Source organism: Girardinichthys multiradiatus, chromosome 4 (assembly GCF_021462225.1).
Source record: "Girardinichthys multiradiatus isolate DD_20200921_A chromosome 4, DD_fGirMul_XY1, whole genome shotgun sequence".
NCBI classification, from domain to species: Eukaryota; Metazoa; Chordata; class Actinopteri; order Cyprinodontiformes; family Goodeidae; genus Girardinichthys; species Girardinichthys multiradiatus.
The window spans coordinates 29,804,176-29,817,725 of record NC_061797.1 but is presented as its reverse complement, the minus strand read 5'-3'; the positions used below and the strand labels follow the sequence as shown (position 1 = coordinate 29,817,725).

The window sequence follows — 13,550 nt, the reverse complement described above, 5'->3', positions numbered from 1 at the left end:
TAGCTAGCTGCATTGACCCTGCCCTTGATAAAACACAGTGGACCAACACCAGCAGCTGACACGGCACCCCAGACCATCACTGACTGTGGGTACTTGACACTGGACTTCTGGCATTTTGGCATTTCCTTCTCCCCAGTCTTCCTCCAGACTCTGGCACCTTGATTTCCGAATGACATGCAGAATTTGCTTTCATCCGAAAAAAGTACTTTGGACCACTGAGCAACAGTCCAGTGCTGCTTCTCTGTAGCCCAGGTCAGGCGCTTCTGCCGCTGTTTCTGGTTCAAAAGTGGCTTGACCTGGGGAATGCAGCACTTGTAGCCCATTTCCTGCACACGCCTGTGCACGGTGGCTCTGGATGTTTCTACTCCAGACTCAGTCCACTGCTTCCGCAGGTCCCCCAAGGTCTGGAATCGGCCCTTCTCCACAATCTTCCTCAGGGTCCGGTCACCTCTTCTCGTTGTGCAGCGTTTTCTGCCACACTTTTTCCTTCCCACAGACTTCCCACTGAGGTACCTTGATACAGCACTCTGGGAACAGCCTATTCATTCAGAAATTTCTTTCTGTGTCTTACCTTCTTGCTTGAGGGTGTCAATAGTGGCCTTCTGGACAGCAGTCAGGTCGGCAGTCTTACCCATGATTGGGGTTTTGAGTGATGAACCAGGCTGGGAGTTTTAAAGGCCTCAGGAATCTTTTGCAGGTGTTTAGAGTTAACTCGTTGATTCAGATGATTAGGTTCATAGCTCGTTTAGAGACCCTTTTAATGATATGCTAATTTTGTGAGATAGGAATTTTGGGTTTTCATGAGCTGTATGCCAAAATCATCCGTATTAAGACAATAAAAGACTTGAAATATTTCAGTTAGTGTGCAATGAATCTAAAATATATTAATGTTAAATTTTCATCATGACATTATGGAAAATAATGAACTTTATCACAATATGCTAATATTTTGAGAAGGACCTGTATACACACAAATATTCTCTTGCAAAGAGCCAAAACCAGAAAAGAAAGTCTGTACATGTTGGCATTGATCCGAAGGTCTGTAGATCTCCCCAGCAAGGATGGAAAACCAGTCTTTACAGACGATGGAGATGGTGCAAAGAATTATAATACCAATTCTGTAAAAAAATAAATCTCCTGCTTAAACTACATTAAATTCCAGAGAGCAAAGGGCACAAAGTAGTTTTAATTAAAAATGACCTTTAAATGCCAAAAAAAGCCAATTATCCCAATGTAGGAGCACAGGCTTGGGAGTTTCTTTCTTTCATTTTATTTATTCCATTTGTCCCGGAGCAGAGGCTAAAAACTATAAATCTTTATGGCACAAATCTGCAAAAACAGAACCGGTGAACAGGATGTGCACTTATTATGATTCCTCCAGGGGGGAACTAGTCCTCCAACAAAAAAGGCAAAATATGACTGCGGGTATCTTCTACTGCTGTGTGGTGACTGAGCTAATTGCACAATGCACAGGATCAACACACATCAGTAAACATCTGAAGGAACAACAAGCTGCAGAACGTGAATAGTTAACAAGTTATCCTGATTAATTCTGTAATATCTGCCTGATGGAAATAAAAATGCAACATCTCATCAAATTATCTAATTTGCATACATTTAAACTGCTTAGTCCCCCCCTCCAACATAATTATATATTGTTTTAGTTTTATGCAGCTGTGGCGATTATTTCAACAAACTGTTCAGCTATATTTGGTATAAACCTTACAGAGACACAAACATATTTGTTTTAAGGAAGGTATTTCTTACTAAATAAAATATGACAAGCAAAAAAAAAAATCATTCCACTGTAATTAAGAAGATTGTTTTCATGCTTCATGCTTTCAAAAACAAATGATACAAAAGTAAACCAGTGTGAATTCCCCAAATTCTGACATACTGGTAGTATGTGCAACCTCTGAAAAGAAAAGGTCTTGACCTTTCAGTCACACTACAAATGTTACACCTAACATCCTGATGGCAGCAGTAACAGGAAGATAAATGTGGTAGGTATTTAGACACAATCGTAGCAGAATCTTGAATAGTTCAAGGAAAAAGAAAGTAAAACAAACACTTTTTTGGTTCCTCTAAATTATACAGCCTTGTCAGATTACATATAATAATGGTAACTATAAATGATGACAAAAAGAGGAAAGCCTAGTTTTAAACACATCCAGAACCATTCCAACAGTGGACTCTTAGCACAGAGCATAGCTTGTGTTACATGGGCCACAGCTGACTGAGATGAACAGTATTTCTACCTAAAGAAGGTAAACTATCATCATTAAAATGAACTTGTTTAGGGGGTATGCTACTGTAATTACAGATGTCTCAGAACTACATCTGAACCCGCACAGCAAGAATGCACTGAAGAACAAAAATGGGAGAACCGTCATTTTTATTTTACTGTTAATAAAGAAAATTTGGGGGAAAAAGGGCCAATATCAACATGAGATGGGCCCGATCTGATCCAAAAGCAGTACTGGATCTGATACTGACATCATTTTTGGATCTAATATCAGGTTTAGGCCACTGATCCAGATAGCATGGTTCCAGAATGAGCACCATGCTGCTTAGCATCAACCTTTTCTGAAACCTTCTAGCGTTAAAGAGAAGATAGGAGGAGAGCTTCACATTTATCTACTGCTAATTTAATACTTCCAACTTCCTCTGAAATGGAGCATCTGGAAACAAGGTTGGAATATTTTCAATCTCTAAAAAACAGATACAGCTGTTTTAGTAAGCATTGCTAAACATGCAGAAGCTTAGTTATGTGGTTTATGCCATTCACCTATAGAACAACAAAACAACACTAAACATTTGGGTAAAGTGTTCTAGATCAGAACATATAGTGATTAGATTATTAAAATGCAGATAACCTGATTGGATCTTCACCCAAAAATCCTAATTCAGAGCATCTCAATTGTTAACACGCCTGACGAGATCCTAATTTGACTCTTGCTATTTATACTCAATTTGAAAGCTTGAAAGAAAAAGAACAACAAGAAGGATTTGATCAATAAGGATTACAATTATTACCCTTTAATGCCTATAGTACTGAAATAGACTCACGATTCTCATAAATTCAAAGAGAGCATCACTTCAACGATTATCTTTAGTGCCGACTCCCCCACATATAAAGATTTATACACCGCATTTGCCATGAATCTCGCCTTAGAGCTCGATTACTTTAAAATAAAAAAAAAGTTTAAAAATCACTGACGTTCCTGAGGCTGTAGATAGTGGCATTTGCAGTTCATTAGTTCTTGGCTTCGCTAAACCCCAAAGGTAAATCTGAACAAAGTGTTCTGCTCGGCTCATTCTTAAGTCTGTTAATGGGCCTGCCTGTTAACTAATGAGCTGGTCTGCATCACAAAAGGGCCACTGATTTTTAAACCCCAACGTAAAGAAAGAGAGTCTAGAAAAATAAAATGAATTAAGCACGTCCTAGTAAAGTCAGGCATCATTTGATTGCTGCATTGTAAAATCTTTCTGTGTTTTCACATGTTTTTGTTTGCTTGTCATACTTTGCTTTATAGTAAGTTATGTATTTAATTTAAATACATAATACTTTTAACTTTTAAACAATTTTATCCATAAAGATAAAGAAAAAAGCATTTGAAAACCATCCAGACAGGATTTAGAGAAAACCCTGGAAAGAGAAACATTTAGATTACATGTTGCTTTAGATAAGCATGAGGGCATATGGCCCTCCCCACTGCCTGCATGCTGGGAAAGAAAGGCAGCTTTATGGAGGCGAACAGAGTTGGCCTTTCAGAACAGAACAGACAGATACAGTCTCTCACATAACCTTACGACGTTTCAGGCCCTTACACAGGTTGTTTGCACATGTATCTGCACCAGCAGTACTGTAAAGCATGCAAACAAACACTTGATCAAACATGTGGAAACACACACACGCTTTCTCCCTCTAAATTGGTCCAGCCGGATGGAAGTCATAAAGGGCTGGGTGGCACTAGATAAGAGCGGAGGTGTGTTTTGTGAGAGCTGGAGAAAAGGAGGTTCAGAAAATCCTCTATAAGAGGCATCTTTGCTGGGCTCTGGGCCACCGTGAGGCGCTTAAACTTTGTCGGCATAGATTTCTGAAATGAGGAACTGCACAGGAGGGTGTTATATGCAATCTTTCCCAAATAATTCAATAATTTATAATAATAATATTTTAATGATAGTAGTGGAGTTGTTTTTTGGGATCACTTGAACAAAAGTTGTCTCAACTAGTCTGCATTAGAAGCCATGGCTCATTGTTTGTATTGTATCCTTATTTATAAAATTTTGTCCTCCTAGTCATGTGTGGGTCCAAACAAGTAGAATATTTGTAGTAAGATTACATTTACAGACCTACAATCATCCTCACTCGCTGCTAGATATGGCACAAGCATAGTTAGAATGTACATGGGCTTTACCTGTAGCGTAGACTACACCTCCTTTTACCAAAGTCTAATCTTCTCTGCCCATCATCAGCAATCATGCTGAGCCGCCACTCCCGGGCCAGCGGCCAACAAACAGCAGATTACTGCAAATCAGAAATTAAAGGGAAGAAGGAGGGGCGCGCGGTGAGAGGGAGGGGAGACAAGTAGGGACCTTTCTGAGCCAAGAGATTTGTTGTTTCATTAATTCTGATTAACTTAATTCAATCAATTTCTCTACAGGGCACCATAGTGGTGATAAACAAACCCTAATGTCATGTGGAGACACCGCCGCAATAATGATGTTTTCTACCCAAAATACCTTTATACTCCGACTATAGAAGAGTCTTGGTGGCACTGTGATGTTTTAGGAAGCCAGACAACTTTAGTTTAGAAAGTAGCAAAAAAAGAAAATCTTTTAGGAAACAAGACTGTAGCTTTTAAGGTTGTATCTCAATAAATCAAAAGTGTTCAGTATTTCATTAATACAATTAAAAGAACTAATATAATTATGGCTCACAGCTAATGAGAACCAGAAACAAAGTGTCTTGTAAGATTTCAACATCACATAAGATAAATACTACAGGATTTTTAATATAAAATGTTATACATTAAACATTATGGGCATGTTATCGAGTTCACAATCATGGGAAAGACTGTTGGCTTGACAACAATCCAGTAAACAATAATTGAGATCCTCCACAAGAAGGTTGAGCCACAAAGGGTCTTAGCTAAAGAAGATGGATGTTCACACAGTCCTGTATCCAAGAAAATCAATTTAAAGTTAAGTTGAAGGAAAAACTGTGGTAGGAAAGGCAAAAGCCTAGCTCTCTCTAAACATCCTTCATAGAGATGCTGATTCTACTGTCCAGCAGGACTTTGCACTTGCTCCAACTACGAAGACCTCCATGACCTGCTTCAATGACCATGGTATCACTGTGGTCAACTGACAAAACACTGGTCTGATGTAAACCCCAAAGAGAATGTATAGAACACTGTCAACACAACGCAGACAAGTTGAAAACTGCTTTTACAATAACCTGAGCGTCCTTAACATCTCAGCAGTGGCGCGGGCGGATCGCCTCAATTCTCCACCACATTGATGCAGTAATTCCTGCAAAAGGAGCCTCACTCAAGTATTGGGTATATATACTGTAAAAAACACCGAAAAGCAGAATTTCCTCTCAGCGTTTCCCTCAGATCCGCATTTACAGAAGCAAGAGCACAGTGGTACAGGGAAAGAAAACCCAAAAAAAGAAAATAGAAGAAATAGTGGTCAGCATAAACAGCTACCTGTTGTCATTAAGCTGTGTGTACCGAGGCGTAGGATCAGGATCTGCATCATTCACATCATAACTTGCTTCCGGGTCCTGTAAAAGACAGAAAAGCACTTTGTGTCAGATGCATCCCCTGTCAGTTAATTATTTTTTAATTTCTATACTAAAATCATGTTCCTTTTCTATGTGCATCTTTTTCATGAACACCAGATCACTCACATAATTCTGCGACAGGTCAGGATGGTTCTTCTCTATTCCATCATCCAGGATGGACACCACCACTCCTTTCCCTGTGTAGCCCAACTGCCACGCAGCTTTGGCATTTAAGTCCCGGTGGTTGTCGTTGTACTGAGAATAAAGATGGCAGATAAATGAGAATGAAACTAATTACAGGAGAGATAAAAAGATCCCACAAGACTTTTAACCATCTGCAGAACTGCTTCTTTTCTTGGGTGAAATGAAAACAACCTTTATCAAAGAGAACCGGTGGTGCTGTTTGAATTTTTTACCCCAGAAAAGAAATACCAGTGAATTATTGATGTTAAAAGTAGCACAGAGCATCACATGTGCCCTGAATACACCTTCTCATAACTAGCAAGCAAAGCAACGTATTACTGAAGTGAATGATGACACACAGAATGCAATCTGGATGCTTCTGACATTTAATTTGACCTTTTATCAAAAGGTCACATCGGGCATTCAAATGGTTCAAAGCTCCTCCTCTCAGAGTTTACCATAAAAAAGTAATGTGTGTTACGTGTCATCCAGAGCACTTCTCTCCTAGATTTCAGAACTGTACCATGTGAGTCTTGGTCGATCAGACAGAATTAAATTACTCCACAACCTTGTAAGATCCTTGACACCCCAACCATCAAGAAGAAAAATCAATTAAAACTAAAAGTTGCAATTTGCAATGCAGAGTAAGGCTGCAAAAATGGCCCTTTTGAGGCTGACATGTTTTATTCTGAATGGTGTCCATTGAGTAGGAGCATCTCTTTCAACAAACTGACAAAATCTTTGCTTTTCTGCTTTATTTTATTTATGAAACCAAATTAAACCAAAATGAAACATGTTTATTCTAATGTCAGATTCCCAACATTACTGTATGTCGATTTCTAAAAGGACCCCCCTAATAAAATTCCTCTGGTATGTCAGGAGCAGTACTAAAACAGAAGAGGCACTATACTGCTGCAGTTTGTACATTTATATATATTTACACTACCCAACAAGGGTAAATATTTAGACAGTACACAACCAGCTATATCTTAGCTAATCTTACAACTCAAACAAAGAGAAGAAAAAATTAAATAATACGTTGTAATAGTTTACATTTACAGAGCCTTGCAAACGTATTAAAGAACTTATCCACAATTTGACACAAACTTCAAATGTATTTTATATGGATTTTTGCGACAGATCAACAGAAAGCACTGCATAGTTGTGAAGGGGGAAGGAAAAAGATCCATGGTGGTCAAAACGTTTTATAACTTTTCAACAACTCAACAATCTTGCCACTCTTTCAAACAGCCAGATATGTGGACTCTACCACTAAGGTTTTACCAAACACAAAGTCTCCCACCTCAGCAGTGAATCATTGCAGCTCCTCCAAAGATACGTTGGCCCTCTTGGCTGTTCTCTATTAGTGCTCTCCTAGTCTAGATCAGTATTTCTCAATTAATGGGGCCTGTGTTTAGGAGTCAGGGGGTGTGTGAGAGGCAAGATGGACTCAACTGTCTTTATTTATACTTGAACGATAAACAAGCCTCCAGTCACTAGGTGGCAGCAGAGCTCAAACAAATCAACAGGCTGCCTGCACCATTGGAAGAAGTGCACAGTGTAAACAAAGCTGATGGAGGAGAGATGGAGAAGTTTGTCATCGGAGTAAAAAGAAAAACAGAGGATTTGTCAGTTGCAAGAATTCATGACTCACTAACGTCTGACACAACACTTCAACTTTCACAGGAAGTACATCACATTTTGATCAATTTAAGAGGTAGGACAAGGATAGAGACAGAAAAGCAGCTAATGTAATGCTTCGCTTCTTTCTTTAGCTTAATTATGGCATTCTATTTCAAAAAAGCGACTGTATGTATTACAGCGATCTCTAAGGTCAGAAGAATGTCATCACATTTCTCCACAGACTACATTCCACTTGATTTCCAGTTAGACTGGACGGGACATGATAGAAAATAATTGAGAACCACTGGTCTAGAAAGGTGGCTGTATTGGTAGGTTTACAGCTGTCGTAATCTTTCCATTTTTGGATGATTAATTGAACAGAGCTCCACAGGATGTTCCATCCATGGGATGTGGAGAGATTGTTTATCACCTAATCTTTCTTCACAACTTTCTCTTTTTTTTTATTTAAAGAAAAGGGGACTGAATACATATGGAAATAACTCTTTTCCAATGTTTATTTATAAAAGATTTGGTAAATTATGGATCATTTTCATTGCACTTCACAATTATGCTGTACTTAGTGATGATCTATCAAAAAATATCCCTAAATATATTTCAGTTTGTGATTTGTGAAAGGTCCTGTTCACCAAACTTTACTTTGAGCTGTGTGCAAACGTTCCTACAGCTTTAAGTTATATAGCTGAATAAAATAAAACTTAAAAATGAATGAAATTTATATATTATTACAAGACACTGAAAGTGCTATTAGATTTCAGATGAAGCTTTTTCCACTTGCCACACAGGATATCACATAAGTTAAGTGCTAAGTACTGTGATCTTGCCAAGATGGGCAACAAATACTTAATTCTGCAGGCAGTTGTGGTCTTTTACTTATTTTCTTGTCAAAGTACTACTAACTATAGGGTCTGCTCCTGCAGTCTGGGATTCAAGTCTGTTTTGCATCACCATGAATCTTCTTCTGCCTGCAGCAACCTCACAGTAATTGAAGAGCAGAGCTGAGCTGAAAGTCTCAGGAGTTGTTACCGCTGCTTTTAACGGGCCAATGTATCAGTGGCATTCCGAATGTGAAAATCAATCCAATAAAAACAAGACCACTTCAAGATAAATTGCACCCGTCTCACTCTGCCTTCTCCCTTTATTGTTGTGCTTTTTATGAACTAGTGCAAACCGTCGGTTTCTCAAAGCCAGCAGATCGGAATACAGAGACTTTCTGTAGGCGCACCACTGCTGCTCAGACAAAACTTTTTAGGATAGGCTTGGGTCACACACTGTTAATACTCACTAGGTACCACTGGTCTCTGAACTTGGGATCTACGAATTCTGTAGCGGTATCCCTCTTTTTCCTCTGTTTGGACACCTGCTGCTCTGCCCAAGTTACCTAAAGAGAGAGGGCATGAACATACAAAGAAATCAGAAACTCACAAAAACAGTTGTTAATCTTCAGTTAAAGAAAACAAAATGTACAAAGAGCATCACTCACAACATTTTAAGAGAAAATAGGAGATGGTATAATTATGCACTGCCCATGAGTGTCAGCATGCCAAACCAAATAAGTGAGATCCCAACTCTCACTGGGATGGCAGCTGACTGAGTAAGATTAGAGGCACCAGGGCATGCTGGACTCCTCACTAATGAGGCTCGCTGATTAATTCCAGAGCAGGCCAGGACTAATTAAAATGTTCAGTTTGTGCAACGCATCAGGAGTTATTGTGTATATGCAAACACCTGAACACGAACTCACATTAGGGTGGCATTTCAGCACACGTAACAATACAAAAGTGTGCAGCGGGCTTTCGTGATGTGGACACACCTGTAGAAACTGCTGGCAGAGGGCATACAGAGAAAATGTTTCTGAATATTAATCCCTGCGATGAATTGTGCTTGCAGTACAGGCAGACACTTGGGTTGGCAAGTCGCACAGAAAAAAAAAACATTTAAAAGAAGGAGGAGAGAGAACTGTATGCTGCAAGGACGGAGTACCTGATGTGAAGGACAACTAAATTACACCGGATCTCCCTTTGTCTCACTCTCTCTGTGTGCATCACTAGAGATTAGAGTAAAAAGAGGGAAAAAGTAATGAAGGTTATATTAACTGCAATGCTGAAGCAATGTCATAAGGGAAGAAGAATACTCTTCAAAAGGTTTGAGAGGTCCGCGCTGGGGTTCAATCCATTTAAGAGGATGAAGGATGAAGTGTCTATCGGATTCGAACAGCGACGATCAGGTCAGCTCTGTGGCAGTTTATTCACTAAATAATAGGCATGTTCTTGCTGAAGTAATGCAGTAAGGGAACAGTATAATCATGACAAAAGAGTGCACTATTTTTCTATAAACTTTCTGGTGGAGAAACACTAAACAATCGGCCAAGTGTTCTCTTAGTCGACTCCAATTGGTGACCGGAGTGGTCAAATACTAAATTGATAAAATCAAAAAAGTGATGTGCTTTTGTTTTTTATTTTCCCCACAGAAAATTATATTATATTAATTTTCAGTGGGATAAAAAAAAAAAAACTGCAGTTTTTTTCCCTTTATTTATTGTATAGTAATTAGAATAAAAAGAAAAATCTCAAGCAGTCAAAACATGAATTGGCACAAGGAATAAAAATAAAATAAGAAAGTAACCAAGTATTAATGAATAAGTAAATCTCTAACAGCCAGAAAAAGCCAGATCTGTGCACCTCAAGTCGCAAATGCAGCAAAATGAGAGGAAGCAGCTACTGCGTTGTACCCTATAGATTACAGCACATACATAAAAGAAGCCAAAACCACATTCACACATATGAGGATCTGAAAGACACCTTGGAGTACTTGTTTAAAACTATAGCATGCCTAAGCAAACTTTATTGTTCTTTTGGTTTTAGAACTAGCGGAAGACGACGAGTACCAGGGTTTTAGAAGTATTTTTGAAAAAATTAATAACCTGCATCTAACAACACCTGTAATTATGACTTTTTGTGTTTGTTCGAGGAGGAACAAAGGTTGACAATCTAAAATGTCATTTTTCCAGTAGTGCATTTATATTTTTTACTTAATATCATCCACATCAAGCATAGAGCAATACTGATTTTTGTAGAATTAGTAAATCTGACATTACGAGATCAGTTAGCAGGAAGAGTTGCTAAAACTTAATTCTAATTCATGAATCACTAAGGTCTGACACAATACTTCAGCTTTCACAAGAAATACATAACATTTTGATCAATTTAAGTGGTAGGACAGGGATTACGACAGAAAAGCAGCTAATGGTGTGCTTTGATTCTTTGTTTAGCCTAAATATGGCCTTCTATTTCAAAACAGCGACAGCATTTATCATAGTCACTTTTCTGCATTGATTTCCAGTTAGATTAAAACTATCTCTTTTCTTCTGCATCATCAAGACAAGGGTGTGATTTCCCTCTTTCATTTGCCTAACAGCTTTTCTACCAAATCTGACACTTTGGTTTCACAAGTACACAGGGAAAGGCTGTTGTGTAGAACATTTTCAAGCTGACCTACATGCAAAGAATTATATGTATAATGTGTAAAGTACACTTCACTGCACCCATATTACGTGGGTATTTTGCACCCTTTCATATTTATTTCATCCTTTTAATTTATGAGCGCATGGGAGAGTGCAACTTTAAATCCTTGTGCAGAAAACCACAATGTACAAATAATGCTATATACTTGTTTACACCTCCCTCAACTGTGGAATATCTTCTCCTAACACCTAGCCAGGAAATGGTAAAAATGTTTTACCAAGATAAACAGGAAACACCGTTTTAACAAGACAACGTCTTAAACTGGGACAACGCTGACAGTAAATGCATTAGAATAAACCTTACTCATATAAAAACACCTTTTATATACCGCTTTGATTTTTTTGGCCAATGAGGTCTAAGTTTGTTGTGATGCGACTGAAGATTAACACATTGGTCCAAGTCAGAAGACGTTTAAAGCACGTTTCCCAGCCTGGGCCTGTTCAGCAAAGAAGAACACTAGCAAGAGGACTTGCATAACTTTATAATAGTGACAAAACAAAATCAGGGCTGCTCTGTAAAATGTGCACCAGCTTTATATGAGACACTAGACAGCTGCTCTATCAAACCCAACCCAAAGTAAAAATGCTTGACTTTGACCTCCATGATGCACCCTTCCTGCAAAACCTTTTAAAGGAAGGTGACAAAACCTCTAAAAGGGTTTGCAAAAATACCTATTCGTGTATAAAATACTTGCAAATGAAAATCAGAGTATTTACCAATCTAATAGAAAGCTAATGTTTAAAAAGTCTGCCTCATCTCATGTTGAGGACAGAGACAACTTTCCCTCCAAGAAATAAAATCTTACATGTTCATTCTGTCCACCTGCTGATTTGTCCTTCCAAATTCAACAAGCAGAACATTGTTCCCCTAAAACAAACTGGAACCATCAAATAAAGCATCAGGACTATGAAGGAATATCCTACCATTTCAAGTTTTTATAAAGCTTGTTTAGGTGTTGCAAATACTGCTATTACTTCTGTAGTTATAAAAGTAGCAAAACCCACAAACAATAGTTAAACAAGTGTTGGGTAATTAACACAAACTGGTGCTTCTGCAGTCCCCTACGCCTTTTTCATAGCTCCTCTAGACAAGGATATTCACTGAACGAAACAACAAATAACACTAGAATATAAGAGAAAACAGAAGAATGCATGGACGCAGCAGATAAGACTCTAAACCCCATGCACTGCTGGTCTATGAAATATGGCAGACACATTTAAACACACTTCAAGTTGAATTCAGTGTAACATTTAGGCTACGTTTCAACCAGTTTAAAAGCTGCAGAGTTTCTCCAGGATAAAAACAAGCCTGTTTAATTTTAACCCTTTTCTTTTGGGAAAAAAACAACAACTTTGTGGCTGGGGAAAATGTGAGCACCATTTGCAATAATCTCACAGTTAACACGCTTTGATCACACTGTTAATTACAGAAAAGTTTATATATTGATGTTTATGTGAGAGAGGGAGCCAAGGGGGTTGGTAAAGTCTGTGAGTAATGCAGAATTTGGAAAGCTCTCCTGATTAAACCAGCTTGAAAATAAATTAAAACCCAAGTCTTATTTTAACAGGCAGAAGGAGCTGAAGCTGAAACGGTCCACTTTGTCTGAGGGGCTTTGGGACAAAAGGAATTCAACAACAGGAAATGGAGCTGCGACGTTAAAGGAAATCCCAGAGAGGGAAGTGGGCTGCTTCTAACGTGTAAACAAGCTCAGCAAAAGCTGGTCTATTCCCGTTCAGCACCTGTGCAGTGAGGATGAAACCCGCCAGTCAGAGTTTGCACTTTTATAGACTGACGGACAGATTTATGAGAATAATTGTGACCGATCTTCACTTGACTGAACAAAGTTTAAATATAAAATCTTTTAGGTTAAAAATGCACGGGTTACTCGCTGCAGTGATCCCCAGCTAGTCTGTGGATTCAGCGTCGAAGTCAAATGATCATTATTAGCAATGTAAATCACGCTGATGTTTTCCTTTTCAAACCCAATGCTCTGGGTGTGCTACATGTAGAGAGTACGCCTAACAAAACTGCTTAAATTTACTCCCAGTGCTGCACAATTATCTCTAAGTAACCTATGGATCAGAAGCCATCACCTATTCATACACCGACAGAGATTATGAGGGATGCAACTACGGCTGTGCAACTAGCGTGAATGCTCTGAGTCTTTGCTTGTCAGTTCCTGATTTCTGCAGGTCACTGAAACTTATGATAAATCAGAGAATTTATTCAGGAAGAAAAGAAACTGCATGAAATCAGTCCACGCTGTTCTTTTACATCATGCACACAAATTCCCCAAGAACACAACAAAAATGGAAACACTAAATAAAGGACAGCAAGAACCACTAAAGACAAGCTGCACAGTGGCATCACTGGTATACCAGTTCTTCCATTAGAGGAAACTCATGTGT

The 13,550-nt window shown here is 38.6% G+C and overlaps 1 protein-coding gene across 2 annotated transcripts in view; it reads right to left on the bottom strand.

Moving 5' to 3' along the window:
* furina (furin (paired basic amino acid cleaving enzyme) a) overlaps nucleotides 1–13,550 on the bottom strand; it is an 86,605-nt gene that overhangs the window by 26,149 nt on the left and 46,906 nt on the right. For both annotated transcript variants that reach the window (XM_047362704.1, XM_047362705.1), the window contains exons 4-6: nucleotides 8,904–8,999; nucleotides 5,921–6,049; nucleotides 5,718–5,794 (exon numbers count right to left, since the gene is read on the bottom strand). In XM_047362704.1, coding sequence (XP_047218660.1) covers nucleotides 5,718–5,794; nucleotides 5,921–6,049; nucleotides 8,904–8,999 — 302 coding nt within the window. The remainder of the gene's footprint in view (nucleotides 1–5,717; nucleotides 5,795–5,920; nucleotides 6,050–8,903; nucleotides 9,000–13,550) is intronic.